The sequence below is a fragment of the Lycorma delicatula genome, chromosome 5 (genome assembly GCF_047948215.1).
Source record: "Lycorma delicatula isolate Av1 chromosome 5, ASM4794821v1, whole genome shotgun sequence".
Classification (NCBI taxonomy): domain Eukaryota; kingdom Metazoa; phylum Arthropoda; class Insecta; order Hemiptera; family Fulgoridae; genus Lycorma; species Lycorma delicatula.
In genome coordinates, this window is record NC_134459.1 from 87,366,766 (window position 1) to 87,393,562 (window position 26,797).

A 26,797-nucleotide genomic window follows, 5' to 3' on the forward strand; every position below is an offset into this window, starting at 1 on the left:
TTATATTGCAATTTCTTTAAAACTTCAGTTTGTGTACAATACGATTTCATTTTACACGTTTTATTTTAAACGTACGGGAATTATTGTCCCCGGTATACATACATAGTGGAATAAATGCTAAACTAATAAACAAAATTTCAAAAATTTTATGAAAAATATTTTATTAAAAAAGAAAACTGATATAAAGAATTTTAAGACACGTTTTTATATTTAATATCATCAATGTGGTGTTTGATAATTTAGATTTGCTACCACGTATGTTCCAGAGGATCTAGTTGGGTATGAACTAGAAAATTAAGAGCTGAGTAAGCAAGAATTGTTTTTTAATAATCTCTTTTAATTTGTATTATTATTATTAGATATAATAATTATGTTATTCATTACAATTTGTTAAATTAAATTAATTATTTATTCATTTATAGTTAGTACTAGAGCACTAAATAGGGAATCTTGGAGAGCTGCATCATACCAGTCAAATGACTGAAGACAAAAAAAAGTTAGTACTAGATGCAGGGCGCCTTTGCAGCTAGGCCCTCCGAGCGGGCGGCGTCTCGAAATGGGATTATTAGGTGTCTAAAATCGATTACCTCTTGTGTAAAAGTAATATATTTTCAATGATAAAAACTGATATAACGAAAGTTAAATTAAAATTTTAACTCTAGAAATTGATACTAACGAATTGGGATTTTCCGCTACTGATCGGTACATTCTGGTGCCTACTTTTTGGTTATAGTTCATTATTTTATGAAGAAAAACAATCGCATAAATAAATAAAAAATATGTAAAAAAAAAATGTTAAACACCACTCTTAAATTAAACGCATTATAGGTAAAAAAATAGTTTTGGGATGGTATCTCACAATGAATTTGACAATCTGTAGTAGTGATATGTAAGATTTTGTGAAAGTCATAGCTTCAAATTAAAAATCTGATGTTTTTGCCAATTTTTTCTTACGCATTTTTGCACCCTACTCTTTAGGCCATTCATCACGCATAAGAAAAAATTTGTCAAAAACATAAAATTCTTAATATGAAGCTATCACACATAATCGTTACATATCACCATCAAAGCTTATCGTCAAATCCATTCTGAGATACCGTCCTACATTTTTTTACATTTTTAGTGCGTTTAATTTAAGAGTGGTGTTTTACTTTTTTTTTTACATATTTTTATTTTCTACTTTAATCTTCATAAGTTTATACTTCACAGCTGCGCTAGCGCACAGGTTTGAGCGTATTTAGCGAAAGATTGGATCGGTACGTTTTACGGTGGACGAATGCAATCAAAACATAGGACTAAAAGATTTTATTTCCGAATAACCAAGATCCGAAAGAGTTTTGCACATAACGTCACATAAATCTGACGGACGTTATCAACAAAATGAAAAATTTTGCATGTAACATAAAAATTAGGATCTAAAATCACTTAAATAATTTGATACATCTTCTAACAATAATTTGAAAAAACGTATTAATTGAACAAATAAACCCAGCATAAAAACAACAAATATTATTCGACTAAAAAATAAATCACTTTTGTAATCACAAGATCTGAAAGAGATCCAAGAGTATACACAATGAGTAAAACAGCGCTTGACCTGCTGATACATACGCCGTTTGAATCGTGAAAATCGGACGAGCGGTTGCCGAGATATTGAGGTGGCATCCCATCGCACCCCTTCCCAAATTTCCGAACGGCGCCCCGAGGACACTGGAAAATCATCCGGCGGATACCACTGAGAGCGGATGGGGTACAGTTATGAAGGTCGAAAAAATTGTTTGTTTTGACCGACTGTTTTTGAGATATTTGCTTTTCGTCTGGCAATTCGGATCTGGTTAAAAAGTACTAATTTTTTTCAAAATTTCGATTTATATATATATTGTATACATTTTAATTAGTACAGTCTACATATTTACTAGTACATTCTAGTACAGTCGCTACTGATCAGTACAGTCCCGTGCTAAGCTAAGGGAGATGCACACACAGACACACATACAAATGCCGCCTTTAGGAGGGAAGGATTATAACTAATAAAAGTAAATTTACACTTTCTACACATCAGTTCATAGAATAGTTGATTAAAAAATTATATTTAACTACTTTACACATTACTAGTTTATTTTTTATATTTCGGTAACTGGTTTTTTTCTTAGTAAGGCCGATCACTAATGAGCAGTGCTTTTATTTTAACTTTTATTAAATTCATCTAATGTGAGTATCGAAAATGACATCACAATTTTCAAGAATAAAACGACCCAGACATATTTATATTCATGACATTATATTATTTTCTTTAAATTAAAATAAATATAATACTTCAAATCATTAAAAATTACTAACAACTAATCTACAAATTACGAAGAATATTTCTTACAAAAAATCTTTTTGGAGCTAATAAAACAGTAGTTTTGTAGTGGAGTTACCGGTAACACTGCTATTATGCTATTAATGTTGCCTGTCTTGTGATTAGAAAAGCAATTTATTTTGTAGTCGAATAATATTTATTTTTTATCTTGTATTTATTTGGTTAATTAATACATTATTTTTTTAAAGTTATTATATTAGAAGATTTATTATCTTATTTAAAGGAATTAAATCCTGACTTTTATGCTACATGAAACATTTTTCATTATGTTGATAACGTCCGTCAGATTTAAGTGAAGTTATTTGCAAAATGATGATATTTCTGTAAAGAGATTTGAATGTATTCTGCCGAAGTTTTTGTTGTTATCATTAATTAAATAGAAGCAATATGAAAGTATGTTTTCATGTGGGTACATACAGAAAATGCTGGTTTCCATTATAAACTACATGTTTAAGAAGTGATCAGTTATCAGAATCATCCGATAAGACAGGATTTCGTTTGAAATCTAATGCAGCATTTTGTGGTAAAGGAATAGATAAAAAGAGAATTTTATCCTACCGTAATTAATGAATCTAACGTATCAAATTAATAAAAATAATGTGTAATAACTATTATTATACAGGACTGTACACTTTTTAATGATACTCGCAAAGAATTTATACTTAACGGTTTTTTTTCTTTTCCTCGAATATAACTAGAGTAGTTACATTAAACGGGAAAGTGCGGTGATCATGTCAAAATTAGGTATGGGATTTTTTGAAAATCTTTACGTTTTAGGGGCCAACTACTTCATCTAGACCAAAAAACATAACCCACCGGATTGGTCTAGTGGTGAACGCGTCTTCCTAAATCAGCTGATCTGGAAGTCGAAGGTTCCACGTGGAACCTTCGACTTGAACGCTTCAAGTCTTAAGTCAGTTATTAATACACGGATTTGAATACAAAATCGTGGATATCATTGTTCTTTGGTGGTTGGGTTTCAATTAACCACACATCTCAGGAATGGTCGAACTGATACTGTACAAGACTACACTTCATTTACACTCTTACATATCATCCTCATTCATCCTCTGAAGTATTATCTGAACGGTAATTACCGGAGGCTATACAGGAAATGAAAGAAAGACCAAAAACATATGTATGTGCTTACGTATGTGTGTCGCACTAGTTTTGGTTTTATATTTCAGATCGATTAAACCGATTTTCATCAAACTTAACTCAAATATTTCTACATATAAGGTATTGATATAATTTTTTCAAAATTTTTGAAGGTGATGGGGGGGATATTGCGAAAAAGCAATTGGTTACAATTGGTTTTTCTTCAGAAACCAATTTTCTTTAGAGGTATTTTAGAGAAACTTTATTAAAGCAAATTTGTTACCTAAAATGCTTATATAATCCAAAAAAATGTTTTTCAAAAAAAATCAACCCCTATCTCTTAAATTTGAAATGTATGTTTTTTGTTACGTTGCTCTACCTCCCTTTAAATATTTTTCAAAAATATTTTTAAAGTTTATAGTTCATATAAAAAAAAAAATCTAACAAGAAATGTTTATAAAATCTTTTTAAATTATAGACCCACGATCTAAAATGCAGAAAAGCTGTTCTGAAAATTTTATTTTTCTTATTTTAACCTTTATTGAAGGAGGAGTTAGATTTAGAGAAAACTTTAAGCAAATTTGTTAAGCTTACCTATATATGAATATATTATAAAAAATTTTCTTAACTTATTTCCCACCTCTAAAAAGAATATATTCTCTATTTTTTTAAATCTTTAACTCTTTTCATTTTTATTACTTACTAAAAGTCGGAAAATTCATATAACACATTGCCAGCTTTTTTTTATCTGCTTGAGGCATTTAAAGTCGTGATTGAAGTAAAAATTCTTTGACAAACACAAAAACGTCACAACAGTAATAGCTTTATACAATACTCATCACTGATCGTCAACTACAACGATGTAAATTAATAGAAGAAAAAGCAAATTAATGCAAACATTAAGAATATTTTTGCTACTTTGTAATTCACCTTCCTGTCTTAAAATCTGTTATAGAAATAACAGACTGGTAAATATATATTAACTAATAATTTCTTTAAGAATTTAATATATTCTGTAAAACTATTATGGATGAATTTATTATTAGCAGTTACTACTTTTTTTTTGTGTGTTGTATGGGCATTGACTTCTAAGGTCATTAGCCCTCGTCACATTCTTTAAAAGAAGTTTAGATCACCATAAGGTTCGTCATATGTAAGGGTGTAAAGGGCCCTTAAATTTTATTTAAAAACACCAAAATACCCAAAACATGTAAACATAAACACTGAAAACACTTACAGGGTGTAAAGAGCCCTAATATTAAAATTAAAAATAAATAGAAAACAGAATAAATGAATGAAAAAAATCGGCTTCACAGTGCTGATATTTCCTTTTTTTCTACCTTATTTTATTTTAAAGATCGCCGTGGCAACCGGAACCGCGGTTGAGCAGCACATCAGTCACCCTAGGATGCCGTGGCAGTTGACTCCCTCCTATAATTAGTCCTGTATGATATAACCCATTGGGGTCCCGCCCACGTCATAAGAGCAATTCGACCATCTGTTCAGAACGGCCAAAGAACCCCTCGGCGGGCGGGAAGACTGCCCTTCCCGGACCTAACCTACCTGGCTCCAGGCATGCCTTGCGCCTACCCTTTGCCCTGCTGCCTATAACCAACCTCGAGGATTCCCCATGCTCTCATCGGATACGCCTCGACTCCCCCACTCTTGCATGCAGGCGAGCCCGTGCGCCCTAGGCAAGAGGGCTACCTCCCGGTCCTATACGTGCCACGCTTCAAGACTACACTTTTTTTTTATATATTTTATTATACATAAAATTAAACTACGCTCCTTAGAGATTCCTTAACAAAACTTTACTTATAGACGTTTTAGTAGTAGTCCACTGGCGTGTAGGTAAGCAACTATTTTTCTTCATTTCCATTTTCAAAATCAGCAGCAATATTATTTTTTAGTACGAACCTCTTTCTGAGGTTCTCATATATGGTACATTTTTCCATTAGATGCTTGACTGTAAGTGCTTTATTACAAGAACCGCACATTCGTCTTTCTTCGCCGGTTAACAAATATGAATTTGTTATTCACGTTTGACCGATTCTAAGTGTTTAATCTCCGTGTATTTCTTATCAACTGATGATGCCTCAGTATGTACTTGAAGATAACTAATGCTTGTCATTGTGCCGTACTTTAATGTATTTTGTTGATTATGCGGTATTCTATCAGAGCTTGAGACATAATTCATATTAGTTTGGTTGTGGATGTGACAAAAATTGTTTTAAATCTTGAAGCAAGTTAGACTTTTATTTAAATCGTTTATATTTTGTAGCAATTTTCAATTCTGGTAGTGAGCTTTTTATGTTCATTGCTAAACATCATATGATTCACATAAATTAATCACTGTTTATTTTTTTATACACTTTTATTTTCCTTTATTTATAATCTTTTGAGGGTAATGGGATTTTTACTCCCACTTCGGTTTCAGTTTGTAGGGTCCTTTATACCTTTTATTGAGAATGTTTCTCCCAACGCCACTACTTCCAAAATGTAAGTTTATTCTGTTTTATTTTAAAATAAGCAGATTTTTGTTAATTTTGTTTTTCAATTTATTCCTGACCTGTTGTTGAGTTATATGATGCTTTTGGGTGTATTCCTTAAGTCATTTAATAATCTAATGTTTTAACTTGAAATAAATATCCAATAAGGATATCTTTGTTTATATAGCCAGATATCTAATAATAAGTTTTATCAGCCATAGCTGAAGAAATGTAATAGGCAAAATGGGAAATGTATAGAATATTTAAGTAATACTAGGTGCACTCCAGGAGTTTTGAAAATATTATTGTATTATTTAATAATCAATAAATTTAATGTATTATTGAAAAATCTTATTTTTCCAACTAATTTTCTTGATTTTTTAAGAGAAAGTAATTAAAAAAAATAGTATGTATACCACTCAAAACTACACCAATCGATAACGATAAAAAAAATTAACTCAAATCTTTGAAGATAGTGAAAAATATTTTGTTTAAAAACTTGACCTGTGATGATAAATATTTAGAGGGATCACTAAAATGTTAAATTAAATGTTAATTAAAAGGATACTTGAATGTTTTTTAGAACAATAAAAATTCATCTAATGCAGTCTTTTAAAATACTTTTACGCTTAATGAATCAAATTAAAAAAAACCTTCTTTCATGAAGTCGGTTAAAAATTCAAATGTTGATACAAATAGAAAGCAAATAGTAGAGTATAGATAACAAATTGGTAGAGGTGACAATAATTAACAATTTTATTCTTGTAAGTTACTGTGTAATTTAATTACTCTGTATTCAGGAATTTTTAAAATCGTGGTAATGCATTATATTATTATTTAACTTACTATTTCCAGAATTAATTTTTTTTTTTTTTCAATAATAAATTTACTTTAATACTCTTAATTTAATACTATGACTGTATTATTTTGAAAAAGTATCATTTGTAGTATTTTCAGTATAATAGTGACCTACTTTTAAATAGCATAAAACAAAATTTCTTGATCCGTTTATTAAAATTACATTTAGGAAAAAAAGAGGAAAATTAGGTTTTATAAATTGATCCGAATGAACTGTTAGAAAATCCTTTTGATTTTCACTACGCCTTTGTAGAATTCCTCTGATGCAGAATCCTTTGAGATCAAATCAGCTTCCAAGACACCCTTAGGGATTAAAGGTTTCTCATTTCTTTATTATAGTTTTAGAGAATTTAATTTTTTATGGAATTTCTTTATTTATTTAACTTAAAATAGAAAAATGGAAAAACTTAAAACTTACAATGGAAAAATTACTTCTCTACAATTAACTTTATTATATTGTTGATAAAAGCACATTTATGCCCTATTATTATAAAATAAGACCAGAAAGCACTGTCAATTGCAATTAAATTATTCCAACTTATACATTGGACTGCACCATCCTATATTCCTTTTCATGTATTTCACAAGGTATTATCTTGTTCTTTGATCTTTTGTTTTTTCTCATTACTTCCTTAAATATAACAGATTCATCTAAAGCTGAACTTTATGAATAATCAATCATTTTCCTGCTCCAAATTTGTTTAAAAAGAATTAAACTAATAAAAAAAGAAAAGTTAATTGCATATTTATTATTAAACAATCATTGTTTGTATTAATATCTTTAATCTCTCCTGGTAAAATGTAATCTGTAAAAAATCTAATTTTTAGATCTTTATTTTTTATCTCTTATTTAATTTTTTATTAATTAATTAATTTTGTTTTTAAAAGGTTTTAAGGCGTTTACTACATAAAATTTATTCCCCATCTCAAAAAAAAAATATATATATATATATACACATATATTATTTTCTTCTTTTTTGGTTTTAACTCTTTTAATGTTTACTATTATTTTTTTGTTATATTCTTCGTGTAAAGATCTATTACAATTAAAGTTAATTCTAACAGCCCCCAAATTTAAAGAGCTTATAATTTTAAAGGGCTGTTAAAATTAAAGTTACTTTAACAGCACTCAGTTAAGCTAAGTGCCAAACCTACTTAGTTTTGGCACCTATTACATTCCAGACACAAGCAATTTTTTTCACCTTTTTCATAAAAATTATACTTTTATCAAGATATACTTGACAAGCATGGCTGGAAAATTCAAGCAATACTTTGCCAGCTTTTTTATATATTAATGAATAACTACGTTTTTCCTTGAGATAAATTTTTCTGAATAAAAAAAATTAATAACTCATGTATTATAATTATAAATCTTGAAATTATTGAATACAAAGAAAGAAATATGATAAAGAATTATTAAAAAAAATCAAATTTATAAGAAAGATTTTTCAAATTATGTTCATGTATAGGTTAAGCTTAACAAATTTGCTTAAGTAAAGTTTTTTCTCTAAATCTATCACCCACTTCAGTAAATGCTAAAAAAAAAAAAAAATTTCAAAAAACTTTTATGCATTTTAATTCTGGGTCTATCATATTTTTTTTTAAATTGTAGACATTTCTTCATAACTCTACATGTCAAGTACAAACTTTCAAAATATGTTTAGAAAAATATTTAAACTGAAGGGAGTTGGAGCAAAAGAACAAGAAATATATATTCCAATTTTAATTCTGTCAAACCAAAGAGATTTCAGAGTAAGTTATACTCTTATTTAGAAATAATTGGGCCGTTTGGACATGTAAAGTTTTTGAATTATAGTATGTCTTTAGAATGGAATATTTGTTTAATATATGTATGTGTATGAATGAAAAAGAAACTTCATGTAGTAGGCAAATTATTGAATGAAAGTTTAATTCACACTACAAAACTATAAAACCATAAGAAAACTAGAAAATCATACTTGCTCCCAAATAATTTTTTTTTTTTAAAAAAGAATGATCACTAATTTTGGAGATAAATTTCTGTTTTGAAAAATGTGGTTGTATGTGTGAACATTGTTCAATATAAATATTAAATAAATCATGAAAAATACTTGATAAGAGTATGTTTTATATATATATGCCCATATGTAAAATTGTTTTATATATATATGCCCATATGTAAAATTTTGAGGCTCAAAAATCTCTAAATTACGACATCAGTTTCATTGAAATTATGCATGATAAAATTTGATGAAAATTTGTTGAGTTGTTTTTGACCAATTAGAATCAGCTGATCTCAGTTGGACCATTTCTGAAGTCTGAATATTTTTGGAATAGTTACTGTGGAATTTTAATGCCCTCCAATAAAAAAACAAGAATGCTAATCGAAAAACTGTTTTGCTCATAAGATTACATTTTTATTCAGGATTCTTAAACATAATTTTTATATCCAAAATCATTCTTATTTATTTAATAAAATGAATTTGAAGGTATGGAAGGTGTCAATAAAAACCCTATTTTTAAAGGTTGTAGAGGTAACATCGCCGCCTCTCTGTCATACGTCACACTTGCCGTACGTGCCAGAGGGTGCACTACCAACGTCCCTTGATAATCAACCTTATATTTTAATCTAAAACATAGATTATACATATGTTATTTATAATGTAATTTTTTTTAAGCTGTTGACTGGTGCTAAAAATAGTTTCATTATGTACTATTAGAATAACTTACTACATACCAATACTTTTCTTAACAGTTGTTTCACATCATTGTTTAAATCATTATTATTAACATAATTGGTAAGTAATTATACTGTCCAGAAATTTGAATTAGCATTTTAAAAGTCTGTTTCTGTGTTATTGATAGTTGGAATAGTTACACAGTACTTACTAAATTGAATGCAAAATCAAATGTTATTTTAATTTAGTACATTGTTTCATTGTTTAAGCTGATAATGATTATTTTATAATCAGTTAACTGTTGTAAAAAGTCACCATTCAAGTGAGTAATCTATAAAGCTTTTGTTTTGTCACATTACTTCTAGATTATCAAATAATCACACCTGTTTGTTATTTACTCGTATTTCTTTTTTAAATAAACAAAATTTTTACACCTATTGTTTCCAGTGTAAAAATTCAGTAATAATTTTTACAGTTGCAGTCTAGATAACAACATCTATAAATGTTTAAGATGTTTCTAGTAGCAGAATGATTTTTATAACATTAATCACTCATTTATTGCCTCTTATTTGAATTTTGTTATTTTGCTTCAGTACTTCTTGAAATGAATCAATTTACTATTTGCACATACTTGCACATGCCTGTGTACAAGTATGCATGTATTTGTTCAAAGCATTCACCCAAAAGAAAGGAAAAACTCTGTGTAAAAATTTGTTACATCTTATATTAATTTTAAATATATCTTTGTACAAATCAGAATATCTATATGTTGATTTTTTTTATATACATTCTCATTTACAGTTGAGCCAATCTAAACTATTCTTTTACCACTAAATTTATTCAATTTTTAAGAAAGTTTTAGGAAAAAGTTTATTTTTTTAAATTTTAGTATTGGGTGAACAGTAAGGCCAAAATTGAGCCCATTTTACAGTATCATATATTATGTAGTAATACTTTGAATCATTAATTCATATTCTAAACAAGAAATAATTTTCCTGAAATAAATAGAGAATAAATTCATATTTTTTGGAGGATTTCATTATTAAAATTAGTTAAACTGAACATTCTTAAGATGATTATTATTATTATTTTTATTGTTATTATTATCATATGATGTTTTGCCTGGTGGCAGGTCCCTTATGCCTTCACTGGATCCACCCAATTTTGTCCCAAGTCTTCTCCTTCATCCACTTTTAGTTTCCAATTTTACTTTGTGAATTAGCTTCATTATTCTTTTTCCTCGCTTCTGTTCTTCTGCTGATCCTTTCAATGCAGTTCTCAAGATTTCACTACCTCTTACCACTTATTACACGACCACATGTTAAAAAAAAAGTTTCCTTTTCTTTTGTGTAGTTCCCATAAAGTGATTTTTGTTTTTTAATTCTCTTCATTAAATCCTCAGTCCTGACATTATTCGTCCATCTTACTTTTCTTTTTTATAAGTTCATCTTACTTTCTACATATTCACATCTCAAAAGCTTCTATATAGTCCCTCTCTCTCTTCCTTATTGTCTATGCTTCACTTCTGTACAAGACACTTCATACATTGCACTTAGTTAACCTCTTCCTTAACTTTTAAGACCAGACTTTTCATATGTAATTATGTACACTTCTTACTAAAGGTCTCCTTTGAAAGCTACCCTTCCGTTTATTCTCATTATGTTCTACTAGCCCTCTGTTATCATAGTCTCCAAATATCTGTAAATATTTACTTTTTCTTTTCTTTCGCTTGCCCTTTTCATTAAATCCTCTTTATTGAATACTTCCATTATTTTAGCTTTTTCTGTAATTATTTCCATTCCTTTCTCCAGGGCTGTTAACATTATTTCAAGGGTGTGTGTGTGTGTGTGTGTGTGTGTGTGTGTGTGTGTGTGTGTGTGTGTGTGTGTGTGTGTGTGTGTGTGTGTGTGTGTGTGTGTGTGTGTGCAGGCACATGCGCACATGTGTGCCATTAGCTAGAATTATCATATCATTAGAAAACCTTATGCATCTTGTTTTTTTATCTTTTTTGTACTTATTCCTTCTTCTCTTTCTTCTAATATATTCCTTAACTTATTTTCAATATAAATGTTGAACAATGTTGGTGAGAGGCAGCATCTTTGCTTAACACTTCGACCTAGACCCCTTCCCAAGTCAATCATATTTTTTCTTACTTTCATTGCTGCTGTTTGTCTCATATAATTAATTAACTTTTCTAAATATCCATTCTACTTTTTTCTCTATTTTATTAATTCATTCATTCTACTTCATTGTTTATAATGGTATTATTATAACTATTCAAAACTAAATGTTTATCTGTAATGTATTTAGACAAACTTTTTCAGCCGGCCTCCGTTGCGTGAGTGATAGTGTCTTGGCCTTTCATCCGGAGGTCGCAGGTTCGAATCCCAGTCAAGCATGACATTTTCACATGCTAGAAATCATTTATCTCATTCTCAGAAACAATACCTAATGGTAGTCCTGGAGGTTTAAAAAGAATACATAACTTTTTCAAAATATTAGTTTAAAATTAATAAGAGTGAAACAAAGCAGTTAATTGTGATAAAAAACAGGATAGTGAGAAATTATACATAATAGATAGGTGGACTTAATATTTCTGAAAATATTGAATTTTGTAATTAAGAGAGTAAAATTACAAAATATGTAGAGAAGAGATATAAAACAGACTGTAAGTTGAAAGTTCATATAGAAAATCATTTTTCTTCTGCCGTGTATCCAAAAATTAGAAAGAATTTTTCTTTAAAATATTTGTACATAGTGTACCTGAGCTTAGACTTAGAAAAGTGAAACAGAAAAGAAAAAAATAGTAGAAGCCTTTGAAAAGTGGGATGTTAAAAATTTTATGGTTTGGTAGCATTTGATGAGTAGATCTTAAGATGAAAAGGAAAGGAGAGACATTTTGGGTGGCAGAATCTTGTGAAGATATTAACTAGGCTGGGATCATACTAAGACAACCAGGTTTACTCAATTTAAAAATAAAAACTGTCAGGGAAAAAGTTTAACTTAATTCTATTCTTAGCTAAATCTACACCTAATTTTATTTAAAAGTTATTTTCTTCTGAAGATGATCGTAAACATAACTATTTAATTTTTAAAGTAATTTTTATAAAATTTTTCTCTTAACTCTAAATTTAACATAGTAATTTAACACTAATAATAATAATAATAATAATACACGTGCTTCCTTTAAAGCCAGTATTACCATTGATTTTCTGGTTCATATTATATCATAATTTTTTTTCTTTTTCATCATTTAAAGTTCCTTTATTTAAAACTTCAAAAGCAATGTTATCATCAGTCTATGGAAGAGCTGTTATTAATATGCAACTAAATTATTCATTATTTTCTTATGTTAACTACGGTACTATATTTTTTTTAATGCATGTAATTTGCATATGTTACAAATTCCCATCATCCAGTACCAGTATTTGCATTTCCAGTGGTGCATTATGTACCTGTTAGCTTTCACCTCGTATAATGCTATCTGTCAGTGATTGATTGAACTATTTGTGATACTTAGCAGTGTTATAATCTTGTCTAGGTTTCAAATATACCAGTGCTGTAAATTTGATATCACTCCAAAGTGACAGTAATTTTACATTTTTTTACTCAAGGTGGGATTTGAAATCAAAGTGAGGATAGTTTACCTCATTGTAAATGTTCATACAAGTAATACATAATTGGTATTGCAACCAAATTGTTAAACTCCCAATATATTAGTTATTTCAGCACCAAACGTTTCTTCATTATATCCTGTTAACTCACTCTAAACGTTTTCATATGAGTAATGTAACTAGAAGATTAATTTTCTTTTTTTTATGTAACTTGTGCTATTTTCTCTTCAACTCTTAATCTATTACTAAGATTATCATATTTCTTACATATTTTATCTGCTTCTATCTGCTATTTTAATGCTTTGTTTCTACCCACAAGTACAGCTTGCAATTGCAGCTAGTTGTCAAAACTACAGTTAAATTATTATTAATAATCTACTTGACACATTCTCATTTTGTAGCTAGCTTTTGCAAAAATGAGATTTAATAAACCAGAAATATGATTCTAATAAGAGAAATATTTCTTATGCTGTTTTACGTAGATGAACCAATGTTTTCCATACTGATTCAACAAAACAGATAATTAAATTATCTATTGATTTAAATAAACAGAAATTTTCTATTTTACTTTGGGAAAAATGTTTGCAGATATAATTATCAATATTATAAATAAGACTGATTTGGAATTGGTCCTGATTCAGGTCAGCTATAATATTTATTGTTTAACAATAATTCAGACCAAGTATTGAACTTGTAGGTTACTGTGAGACAGAATAATCCCTAATAAATTAAAAAAGGCATTGAACAGTAAGAAAATTAATTATAGTTTTAAAAATGAATGATGACTTATTTGCAGCATTGTTTATTTATGGAATAAGGTTTTAGACTCACAAGTGTATAACTTTGATATACACCATCATTCACATAAAGTTTGCATTTTATAGTGTAGTTGACATCTAAATTAAGTATCTGTTTTATAGTTTAAAGAAAAAGTCTCTTTAACAATTTTATGTAATTTATAAGATTTTATATATATATATATATATATATATATATATAAAAAACACTCGAATGCTTTTATAATTAGATTTGTATTAATTGTTTAAAGAACAAAAAGTAAGTCTAGAGAATGTTAATTGCTTTAAATTCCTGGTCAGAGATAATATGAAACGTAATTAAAAATGAAATGTAGGCTAACTAATGAAAACAATGGTTTTATAGTTATTGTATTTTTAATTGAATTTTTTCATACCATACTTTTTTGTTCCTTTTACTATAAAGTAAACATTTTTTTTCATATTCTGCATTATTGCTGCTGGGCTGTTAATGTTATTAATTTAAGTTTTTTCACATTTTTGTATATTTACGTTCAATGAACTGTTGTTATAAACATTTTTGTTTTTGTGCTGTTCTTTCCTGTCTGCACTTCATCAAATTCTTTTAATCAAATGATAAATCATTACACTCCAATCCTTTTTTCTTTCCATTGCTCCTTATTCTTAACATGTGATAAGAATTTAAATTTGCGTACAGAATTAGAATTATCATTTTGGAAAGCTATTCAATTACAACCAGAAATTTAGTTTTTCAGCTTCAATTTATGTTTTGCTATAATTCAGTAGATAGTTTTTCTTTATCTCTTGTTATGATTTACTTTTATTTTTTGTTAATCTGTACTGTGATAGTAATTTTTTGTGCAGGTGATAACAACTTGTCTGGTTATTTGTCTGGTGAAAATTCCAATTAATTTTAGTATCAGTCTACATATCTTCAATCTCATGTTAACACCATCCCTCATCCCACCACCATTATAGTACCTTTTATCTCGCTAATCCAGCGCTTTCTTAATTCCTTCATATATCACTTTTACATACTATACTTCTAATACTTCACAATTTTCTGTACCCTTTTTATTGTTAATAATAATAATAATAATCTCTACTTCACACATTATTCATGAAATCACAGACTTTATAAAGAATGTGAATGTTTTATAAATAATTTTAAATTTTTTAAAAATGTCCAGTTTAAATCTAAAATGTATTTTTATTATATTAATTTTATACCACTTCAAATTAAGTAATTTATATACACTATTCTAATTTTTCAAGTAAAAAAAAAACTTAGTATTTACGAATTGTAATGCAGTACTAAGAAAAAAAAGGTTAAATTGAAAAAATAAATAAATTGTAAATAAAAATAAATAGTCCAGTTTTTGCAATGACCAAGTTTTTAAATGTGGATGACATGACTCAAGGTTAGTTCATGTTCTCAATTTTCATATTTTGTTTTTGTTTAAATTCATCCATGCTACATAATTTTTTAAAAATAACTAGTAATATTTTCCAATTCTGGATTTTTTGTAATCAGTCATTTGATTGGATTTGATGCTACACTTCATTACTTTCCATTTTGTCCTAATCTTTTAACATAAACATATTTATTTTATCTAGCCACCTAAGTTATTTATTTTACATAAAAATTATTGGCTTCCACTGTCAGCTAAAAATGTTCTATGTATCCCTCTATAATCAAATTTACTTGATATGGTAAATCAAATTTACTTGATATGGTAAATCAAATCTACTATAATCAAAGTCTGCATTCCCCACCAACCCAGTAGGCGTCTTTATAAGGGTCTAACTCAAATTTTGTTTTCTTTTCCTGTACTTAAATTGAATCTTCAATTTTGATATATATATATATATATATATATATATATCATATCATTAGCCCTCTTTTTCTATATGAAAACTTTTCTTTCTCATGCCAGTCTACCACTTGATGTTTTATTTATTTTTTATACCTTAGATATTCATATTTTGTTAATTTGAAAATATAGAATTCATAATATTCTATATTATCTATATTATCGTATAATTAATCCATTTCAAATTACTTATTTTTGTTTCAGAGATAATGAGAGTAATAACATACTTGACAACCTATTATCACGGATGGAACAATATGCTAATAATCTTGAAGCATTAGTAGAAGAGAGAACATCTGACTATTTGGAAGAAAAACGTAAATGTGAAGAACTTCTGTACCAACTTCTACCAAAGTACGTAGTAAGGTTATATGTAATATTTGTTACTGATTATTTAATATAAATTTTAAGAAAAAATTTTTTTAGCTTCTCATCTGTTGTTAGATGAAACTACAAACAATGAGATTTGCTTAATACAGTTTTCATAACCTAAAATATCACTGTCGGGTGTGAAAGGGTTAAATTATAAACCTTATAATTGGACAACACAATTTATAAAAAGGAAAACAAATTGCATAAAACAAGTTCTTGAGTAAAACAAAAGATTGTTGGTATTGCTGTTTACATGTAATTTTTTAACATATATTGGTCCAGTGATGAATTAGCCACTACCACATCAAACTTACATCAACACCACAAAAATTTCAAAAAATTTCACTTTAATTAACAAAAATTCCAATTAGATTTAGCCTTAAAATAGGAACTCTCTGTATATGAACAATTTATTTGTAACTTGTTTAATGTGTCAACCACATCCAACAATTTAACTAAAATTTCATTATTGTATAAAAACAGCTTTTTTTCATAGAAAAGAATATGCATAATTCTAATTTTCTTCTTCATTTTAGTCTATCTGCAGATCAGACACTGACCCATGAAGACTTTTTAAATGACCCATGGCATTGATTTTTGCAAACTTATTTTTATGTCAAAGAAGAAAGAATAAAAATTAGAATATAAATACCTAATGTTGAATTTATAAAAAAAAATTTCCAAGTGGATTTTGGTTAAAGTGATTTTCTAAATCACTGCACCTATGTATGACTTGTGACAGTTGGTCATAAACTTGGTGCGCATATTTGTTGCATCGTAGAATGGGGATGTAACTGCCCCCAGTGTTGAACTATTTAGTAGCATTGGTTTACACGTTTGGAAGTGTTTATTAATTCAACTTTATTATTAAATTTCCTCATCTAAGTATGTATATATATATATATATATATATATATATATATAAAGTACGTTAATAAGAAATTTCTTCTAAAATTATTGTATTCTAAATATAAATATTTTTAGTTGTAGCCCTGTATTTATGTCGGTGGTTAAAAAAATAAAAAAACAATACAAGTTCCAGACTATATCAAATAGAATGGTTTGATAAATATGGTGTGATTGAAAAGAATAAAACGACTGTGTATGTAATTTTTAACAAAAAATTACTTCACGTTTATACAATGTAAAAATACATTTTGAAAAGTTGGATTCAAATCTTGACTTCTCAACAGACAAAAAAGGAGAGAATATTTTTTACAAAAGAAAAAATAGAGTCATTCACAAAACAGTATTTTAAAAACCTTTTTTGATAAAAAACCTTATACAAAAAATTATATTGCAGCTACTAGTTTTCAAGTAGCTCATTGCATTGCTCATCATGGGAAACCTCTTTCAGAAGAAGAGTTTGTAAAATAAGCATTTTTAGAATGTAGTGAGTGCTACTTTGTTTGCAGATTTCAAAGAAAAATATTTGATTATAAAGCGTATAAATGAGTTACCAATAATTTGCAATACAGTTAAAGATCAAGTAATAGAATTAGAAAGAAATATTTCTTCACAAATACATAAATTATGCAGAAATATATTCAATCGCTTTAGATGATAGTATGATGTAAATGCTTATGCACACAACTAGCAGCTTTTGCTCTATATAAATCAGGCACTATAATGAAAGAAAAGCTAATGAAACTAATAACATTGAAAGGAAATGCACCAGTCTTGATTTTTTTAAAGAATTTGTGTAATGAATTTAAAGAAATGGATATTGACCTACAGAAAGTTGTTTCTGTAACAACAGATGGTTGTTACAAATTATTAGTACCCTTTATACCACATCACCCCCCCCCCTTTCCAAGTGATGCTATTGACTTAATGACCCACTAATATTAAAAAAAAATGAACAAAATTTGACCCACTTCTCAAAAAGGTTCACCATCACTGGTCTATAGCATGAAACCTTAGTCAACTTATCTTCTTTTCACAAAATAGTTAATTTCTTTTCCCACATGAAGGTTTTTTTTACAAATGAGGATGTTCTAAACTGTGCTATCTTTGTATAAAAAAGTCTTGTAAAGTTTTTTTAGATACACAGTTGTCATTTTAAAGGTGTGATTTAAAAATAATTCTTCAGTTTTGTAGACAGCTGTTTCTGTCAAACTTCGTATATGGTCGCATGTTCGTGGCTCGATCAGGATATTGAGAGATTAACAATTGAAAATGTGTTACAATTGTAAATGTAATTACAATTTATTAGTTTAAGAACATAAATAAAATAACACAAATCATTTATAACAATAATGACAGCAGTAATAATAATAATAAACAACTCACAATAATAATCAAAATAATAATGACAATAGTAAACAATAATAAACAAATAATAAATAAATAATAATCATAGTAATCACAACCACAACAACAATAATAATAACAGTGATTACATACAAAACAGAATTTAAAATAATCATCAGGATTTATTCACAGGTAGTTAAATATTGAAAACCAGAATTCAGTCCCATTGACAAAAGACATTAGCATGATCACTAATCTTATCACTTTTAACAACCAGTCTTGTATTAACAACGATAGTACAATAGATAAGACAAGTATGAAATTATTTTACTGCAAATACCATTGCTGTTCACAAATCAAATTACCCTAACAATTTATGAATGAAATTTAGTACATTATCTCTTTCACTTTAGACTAACAATAAATCACTGAACCATTTCTGGTTTACATGTACTGGAATTACATGTGACATCATCTTAATTGTGTTGAACCAGCACTAGAAATACGCTCTGACCTCCTTGCAGAATACTCTTGCTTCAAACTTGCATAATAACTCCTCGCTTAGAACTCTTTATCATAGCACTCTCTCGCAGACAGACATCTTGCAGAACTTAGCTCACAGAAATGATTTCAACTGGTCTTTCCCTGGAGTATTTATACTCTTATCCTCTTTAACTGCAGGACCAGATCCCAGTTGAGCATGAGAATGATCAACTGAGCCCTTTCATTCCCATGTATTTGTAACCTGGATCTGGTAACTCTTCTCACGGAACATCTGTTTAGGTGTGTGTGTCAGTGGGCAGTATTACAAAGGACAATTGTTAAACAATAACAACCTTTACTATAACAACCTTTACTATAACAACCTTTACTATAAGGGTTTCTTTCAGCCCCTTTCTGGATTACTCCCATTATTGTATTTTGTACTACTTTTTTCTTAATTGGTAGAAATGAGGTCCCTTATACCGGTCTTGCAGTTTAGAATACATATTAACTTATATATTTTGTAGTTTAGAATTTAAGAGCTTTTAAGAGGAATTTTATATTTTCAGTTTGTTATTATTTTAGAAATATTGATATTAAAACCCATTTAGAAATAAATAAGAAAATTATTAGTCGACTATGTTGGAGGTTCAAGTAACTTTCAAAGGATCAGATATTTATATTTTTTATTAAGGTTAAGCCCAGAATATTTTACATACTTTTTTGATTTTAATACATTAAAATCAATAAAATTAAAACATGTTAATATTACTATTATTTATTGCCTCTCATCATATTTTGAGCTGTAGAAACAAACTTTAAGGGCAAAAAAGCCTTAAATAAGCAAATTATAAGTTATTAAAAAAGTATATAATTATAATTTATTTAAAATTTAAATTCAACTAATGTTTATCCAAGCTTGTTCACCCAGAAAAACTAAACGGTTAACTCTTTATTACAGTACATTTTAACCTGGCTATGATAAATGTACATTAAAACTTTGCTAGTGGACAGCTATGGTCAGTTCTCTGATCATTGTTTTCATCTGCTTTATTTCTTATAAATATATTCTATGAAAACTCAAATATAATGTCTGTATGTTTTCTATTATTCCGAAGCTTCTTACTAATTTATATTTATATTAGTTTATAAATTTTAAAGTTTTATCAATAATTACCATTACCAGAGATTTAAAATTTTTTAAATTATAAAACAAAAAATCTGTAACTGTGCAGGAATTCAATTTACTTGTAGCATATATTTACAAAATATTAGTTTATAATTGAAATAAGGAATTCATTAAAATAATTACTATACCATTTAATAAAAATATGCCTTGTAGAATATCAGAACAAGAAACAGAAGGAAAGACTGATGATTCAACTTTGATATATTGTAAACAAAGAAGTAAAGCTTTTTTTGTTTTTTTTATTAATTCTTTGCATTCAAATACCAGTTTTTATATTATTTCATTTATGTGTATCACTTATATATATATATATATATTATTCAAATATAATTTATCAACACACTGACCACTGTGCCAAATAATAAAATAATCACCAAATATAATAACAGAACCTAAAAAACACATATGTGTAATACATGTAATCATATATAACCAATATATATATATAAATTCTAATCAACCATGGTCACAAAACATTGGTACATATAAAACCTGATTTTTACTGCTTTACATTATACAAAGAACAATGATAACAAACTTAAGAAGGAAATACATGTGATAAAACAATTAGCAGCATTTAATGGTTTTGATGTTGGAGTTATACAAAAAAAATATAAAAAGCAAATAATTAAGTACCGTGATAGTTTTACACAATTGCAACAAGAAAATAACTCAGATTGTTAATAGTTTTTTGTTAGGATATTACAAAAAATGACATATATATATATATATATATATATAAATAAATGTAAAAATGCTTACAAACTAAATAATCATATTATAAAATATTTAAGCAATAATAATAATAATAATAAAAGTGATGGAGAGGATTTAAGAGGAATATATAAAATTAAATATAATAAAATTTATATTGTAAAATTTACCAGTTCTTTTATAAAGAGTTTTATGGAACATTACAATGCTTACAGAAACACAAAGACAGGTGGTTTAATGTGACCAACCATTTGTTGTTGTGTAGGTTTAGTAATACTGATTATAAAAATAATTTAGAAATTTTGGAAATTTGTAACAACAGTAAAAAAAAGGGTATACTTGAAAAATATTATATTTATAAATTTAAAGAAAAGTATGAAATGAATAATCAACTGATCGTTTTTGAAGATGATGATTTTATTAAGGACATAGTTGGTTGCAAGTTGGTTTACGAATGTAGTTGTATGTGACATTTTAAATTTATCACTCCAGTTGATATCGAGTTGGGTTAATCAAGTTTTGTGGTTATTAGGGTTTATGTTTTCTAAATTTTTAGTTTTTATTATTTTATTGTTTTTGTTTGATATAATTTTGAAATTTTGTACAGACTGATAATGCGGGATCCCATAAAGTCAACTTTTGGTATTAGTTTTTTAGGTTCTGTTACTGTGGTTATTTTGTTATTATTTTATATATATATTAATCAACAGTTAGTATTTAACATTTGATTTAGTATTTATTTTTAACATTTTTAGTACTCAAAATTTGTTAATATTGAAATTCAGCTTATAATAAAGTTTATGAAATATATAGTTTCATATAATATATTGTTCATTCTGTTGTCTACACAACGATATTGAAAAATTGAGCCCAGAATGAAGAACTGTGTCATTAAATGAACCATATAAAAAAGTAATAAAATGATTATAATGATTATTTTTTTATGTTACAGGTCAGTTGCAAGTCAGTTGATAATGGGACAGTCAGTTGTAGCCGAAACTTATGATGGTGTAACAATATACTTCAGTGACATTGTAGGATTTACATCATTATCAGCTGAAAGCACACCATTACAAGTTGTAGAACTGTTAAATGATCTCTATACTTGTTTTGATTCTATTATAGAAAATTTTGATGTTTACAAGGTGAGAAAAATTTTGTGTACACTGTACACAAAATTGTATTAATAATTTGTTTGAAGTAGTTCTTCAACGCAGCAGCTATGTAAGTAAATGGCTGGATTTTCAGAATTATCACAGATCTCTTATCTATTTATTACAGCTTATTTTATTTTTTTTTAAGATTAAAATTAAAATTCTATTAAAAGAACCACTTTTAAAAACATTATTAAAGGAGTAATTGAGGCGAAACAAAGCAAGTATGCAGTGGTGACATTTGATTTTACCCCCAACAAAGGAAGCAAAAGCCACATTTTCACTTCAGAAAATAAGGTAAGCTTCTTTTGGAATTTAAGGGACTAATCTCCCTCAACTTTCTTGCAGATCAATGAAACATATCACTGCTCAATATAATGCTATATATAAAAGAAAAATAGTGTAATGAGTTCAATTTCTTTCCAAGAAAAAACACTCATTCCTCGTTTGTTTATTCCGAGGTAACATTCATCCTCGCACTGCTGCTTTACCTAGGTTAATGCTATAAAACTCAAATGAAACTTTCTACCGCTTCTGCATACAGTCCCAACTTAGTAGCACTGGACTATTATCTGCCTTGGCCCACTTAAGGAATATTAAAGAATGAAGGAATTCATCTCTAATGAGGTGGTTATTGACACTGTGAAAGTGTGGATGGATCAAAATTTAAAAGCACTGGAACAAGTGCAATGCAGTTGCAGCAGACTTCTATTACAAATAATGTGTAACATGCCTTATTGTACTTAATAAATGATATGGAATTCCTATACATATCACAACACTCCTCATAAATATACGTTTTGAGCTTGTCCTTTGTAATTTGTAGGTATATGAAAACTAATTCCATACATTTGAATCATTTTTTTTACATTTATTATGTTACAGGTAGAAACAATAGGCGATGCTTATATGGTTGTCTCAGGTTTGCCTGTAAGAAATGGTAATTTTCATGCACGTGAAATTGCTAGCATGGCACTAGCACTATTACGAGCTGTTGAAAGTTTTCGTATTCGACATAGACCACATGATCAGTTAAAATTAAGGATTGGAATACATACAGGTAAAAAAAAATTTCTTTTGAAATATTATTGACAATTATTTCTGTGGTATCTTTTCATATTTTTTACTCTGAAATATAAATTAACAGGTAGTAATCACTAATAATACAATGAATTATTTGTATTCAATTATTAACATTCTTATTATTCATTATTAACATATTATTCATTATTAACATTCATCCAACATAGAGATATGCTGGTAAATAAATACATTGCATTGGGAAAGTCTTTGTGCAGTATGCTTTAGAATTATCTGGTGCATTCTTTTCTTTCAGCGTTAGGCTGGTTGCCCTGTGGGTTCGTTGGGCATTGCTCAGTAATAAACCAAGTCATTAGTCGTTGAGTTGTGATTGAATGTGTTTCATTTTGTTTTGTTTATCGGAATCAATAGTTATAAGAAACTTAATGGTTCTTTCAATAGAGGAGGAATACATTTTTCTCATTATAAATGTCTTTCATGAAGGTGATTAGTATACTGATTTACTAAAGCCCAAGTTTTCTGAAAAGTTTCTGAATACTCCTGTTCCTCACCGCAATGCAGTGAGGAAAAAATAAAAAAAGACTCTCCCAGATTACTTTCTATGGAGGAGAATGAAACAAGCAGTGCATCACAACAAATCACAGATAATTGACAAACTAAAAATCACAATAATAGCAAATATGTATGTGACATTCCAGTACATCAGCTGGTTAAAGTGTTTGAAAACAAATTTAAATGTGTGCAGTGATGTATTGATGTTGGAGGTCATTTTCAACACCTTATAAACTATAGTTATTGTAATATATGTTTCTATAAAATAATGAAATAAAAATACAAAGTAATAATTAATAAAGTTTCATCATTATACTTCCATAGTTCCAGTACACAACAACTTTCCAAACACTCTGTAGTTATCCTTCCTACCTTAGTTATACATTATACAAATATAGATAACATTAACCCACCGGGTTGGTCTAGTAATGCGTCTTTGCAAATCAGCTGATTTCGAAGTCAAGAGTTCCAACATTCAAATCCTAGTAAAGGCAGTTACTTTTATGTGGATTTGAATACTAGATCATGAATACCAATGTTCTTTGATGGTTGGGTTTCAATTAACCACCCATCTCATAAACGGTCGACCCAAGACTGTACAAGACTACACTTCACTTACACTCATACATATCATCCTCTGAAGTAATACCTGATGGTGATTCCCTGAGGCAACAGGAGAAAAAAGTATAGATAACATCAAGAATTGATAAATGTAATATATATGATATTGGTAACAAAAAGAAAATCATTGCTACTTACCAGGAAGGATTCAGAAAGACCCTATGAAAACATTGATAAGAATAGTAAACAAATTATTAAAAACAAGAGAGACAATTGGTTATAATTCCAATTTATTCATGAAAATAACAGTTGTCAGATAAAAAATAAACAAAGTTCACAAACTACATAAAATAAAATCAGTGCAGAATATAATAACCAGTTTGAAGGTATTACATTTTTTTAAATATTTTAAGTATATGTTATTGACAAAACATTAAATAGAAAATAATTGTAATTCTTATTCATTTTGAACTGAGGGATAAAAAATTTGTTTATTTGACTGGATTATATAAAACCTTAAATTTATTTTTATTTAAAGCCAATTGTGCTGAATAAATTTGCTGTTATTCGAAATAAGATGAATACGAGAGGTAGCATGAGTCTGCTTTTACACTTAACCTATAAAGTATTGTTAAATAAATTGTTGTAACTAAACTATTGTTGTTTACAAACAGCAATAGTTTAGTATGTGATGAAGATATTTACAATAGTAAACAAACTGTCGTATAATGCTAATATAGCTTTATCACTTTTATGTGTTATAGCCCTCAGTAAGTGAAATAAAATATTTATGTTTTAGGACCATGTGTGGCTGGTGTTGTTGGACTTAAAATGCCAAGGTACTGTCTGTTTGGAGACACTGTTAATACTGCATCTCGTATGGAATCCAATGGGCAAGGTTGGTTATAGTTTAATTTTATTGTTTTATATTTTTATCCAGAACTGACCATTTAATGGCATTATGTTTCCAATAAAATTAAAACTTTATTTTTATAAAAAGGCAATCATTAAAGAATCATTTCAAAATTTCTGTGTTATCATTAGTATTGCAGTTTGCCCTGAGTGACACAAGATTGTATGGATTCAAATAAAGTTTTTTAATTGTTATTGTTTTTAATATTGTGATCAATGAATTTTACTTGAAAAATTTTACAGATTTTTTTTGTAAATTGGCAATTCATAATTCATAATTCATAGAAAGCAAAGAATTTTGAAATATTTTAAAACTATACTTTTTTAAAGATTTTGAAGTTTTGAAATGGATTTTTTTTCAGTTATTACTAATTCTAGATTTAAAATTTAAATTGGTTATCATTACTACACCATAAGTTGGGACAGTGGAACAATATTAATACAGCTACAGATGTTGTATTTAGCCTCTGAATTACAGTACATGAATGATTTTTCTTCTGTCCATACTGTTACTAGAATGTTGAAACCTTACTATTGTACAGTTATTATTTAGAACAGACATCAACTTCTTGTTAATCTTAAGAATTTTTTTTCTATATTGTATACACCAGACCAAACTAGAAACCACCATCATTGAAAGAAAGGTTATAACATTACATTGTTTTTTTAGAACCACAGATGTAAAAGAAATATATTTTTACAAAACGCGCAATGAGCCCTAACAAAAAAACCTTCAAGTAATTATAAAGGTTCAAAACAATGTCAGTCAATACACAAAGATAGCTCTAGTTTAGGAAATATATCTGTCATTCACAAAGAGAAACTTTGATAACAAAGTTTCTCTTTTCTTTTCTTTTATATAAAAATATAATCATAATTTTGCACTGAGAGTTGAACAAATTAAGGTACTATTATTTTAGCTGTTGTCATAAATTTTTATCTTAAAAATAAATAAAAAATTAATTAACTTATATTTTAAACATTTAATCTTTTTAAAGTATTTCTTGGAACCATGTATTTTGTACATTAAGTGCTGTAACAAAAAAGACCTGACCTGAGGTATAAATCAGCTTTAACTATGCATTTTGTTCACTCTCCTTAGTATCCGATTTTGTGACTGTAGGAGGCCATAATGACCTTGACCTTGAATTGCATAATAACCACCTTGTCCATAATGATACTGTCCTTGAATATGGATATTGTCCGAATATAATAAAAATAACAATTTGCACATTTCCTGAACATTACTGTTGGTTTTTGTAATAAAACTACAAAATAATGGATTATAATCAATTTTTTTTTTTTTATTCAGAACTTTGATTACTCAGAACTTTATTTTTTTACACAACAGAACTTTATTAATCTTCACAACTACTTTATAAAAAATAGCTTAATGTTCATTATCACTTAAAATATATTTATATAAAATTAAAAATTGTGAAATAAATGATATTATAAACATTATTAATCAACACAATAAAACATCACATGGTAAAGTTACATCTTTCTACTAATTATAAAAACCTACTTACATGAAATTTTGAGGACTAATTTTTGTTGCTCATGTAACAAAGGAGTATATTGCAGTTCATGCAATAAATATGTACTTTTTTGTGCAGTCCTTTATTTTGTTTCTTGTTGACAAAAAGAAAGAAGTAATCTGGAAAACATCCAATTTAATCAAAATGAACATCATGAATCAATGAAACACAAACGTGTTTCATGTCTTTGTCTGTGTGAAGGTGTAATTTCTCCATTTTATCTTGAACAGTACTAGCCGCCTCACTTGTTACTGGTTACAGGCTTTCTAGGCAATATATAAACTCTTTTATTAC

The 26,797-nt window shown here is 27.9% G+C and overlaps 1 protein-coding gene across 1 annotated transcript in view; it reads left to right on the forward strand.

The window, feature by feature from the left end:
* Positions 1-26,797, forward strand: part of LOC142325158 (atrial natriuretic peptide receptor 1) — a 1,463,037-nt gene that overhangs the window by 1,430,950 nt on the left and 5,290 nt on the right. Inside the window, exons 17-20 of the mRNA XM_075366562.1 lie at positions 15,936-16,085; positions 21,695-21,887; positions 22,782-22,956; positions 24,850-24,948. Coding sequence (XP_075222677.1) covers positions 15,936-16,085; positions 21,695-21,887; positions 22,782-22,956; positions 24,850-24,948 — 617 coding nt within the window. The remainder of the gene's footprint in view (positions 1-15,935; positions 16,086-21,694; positions 21,888-22,781; positions 22,957-24,849; positions 24,949-26,797) is intronic.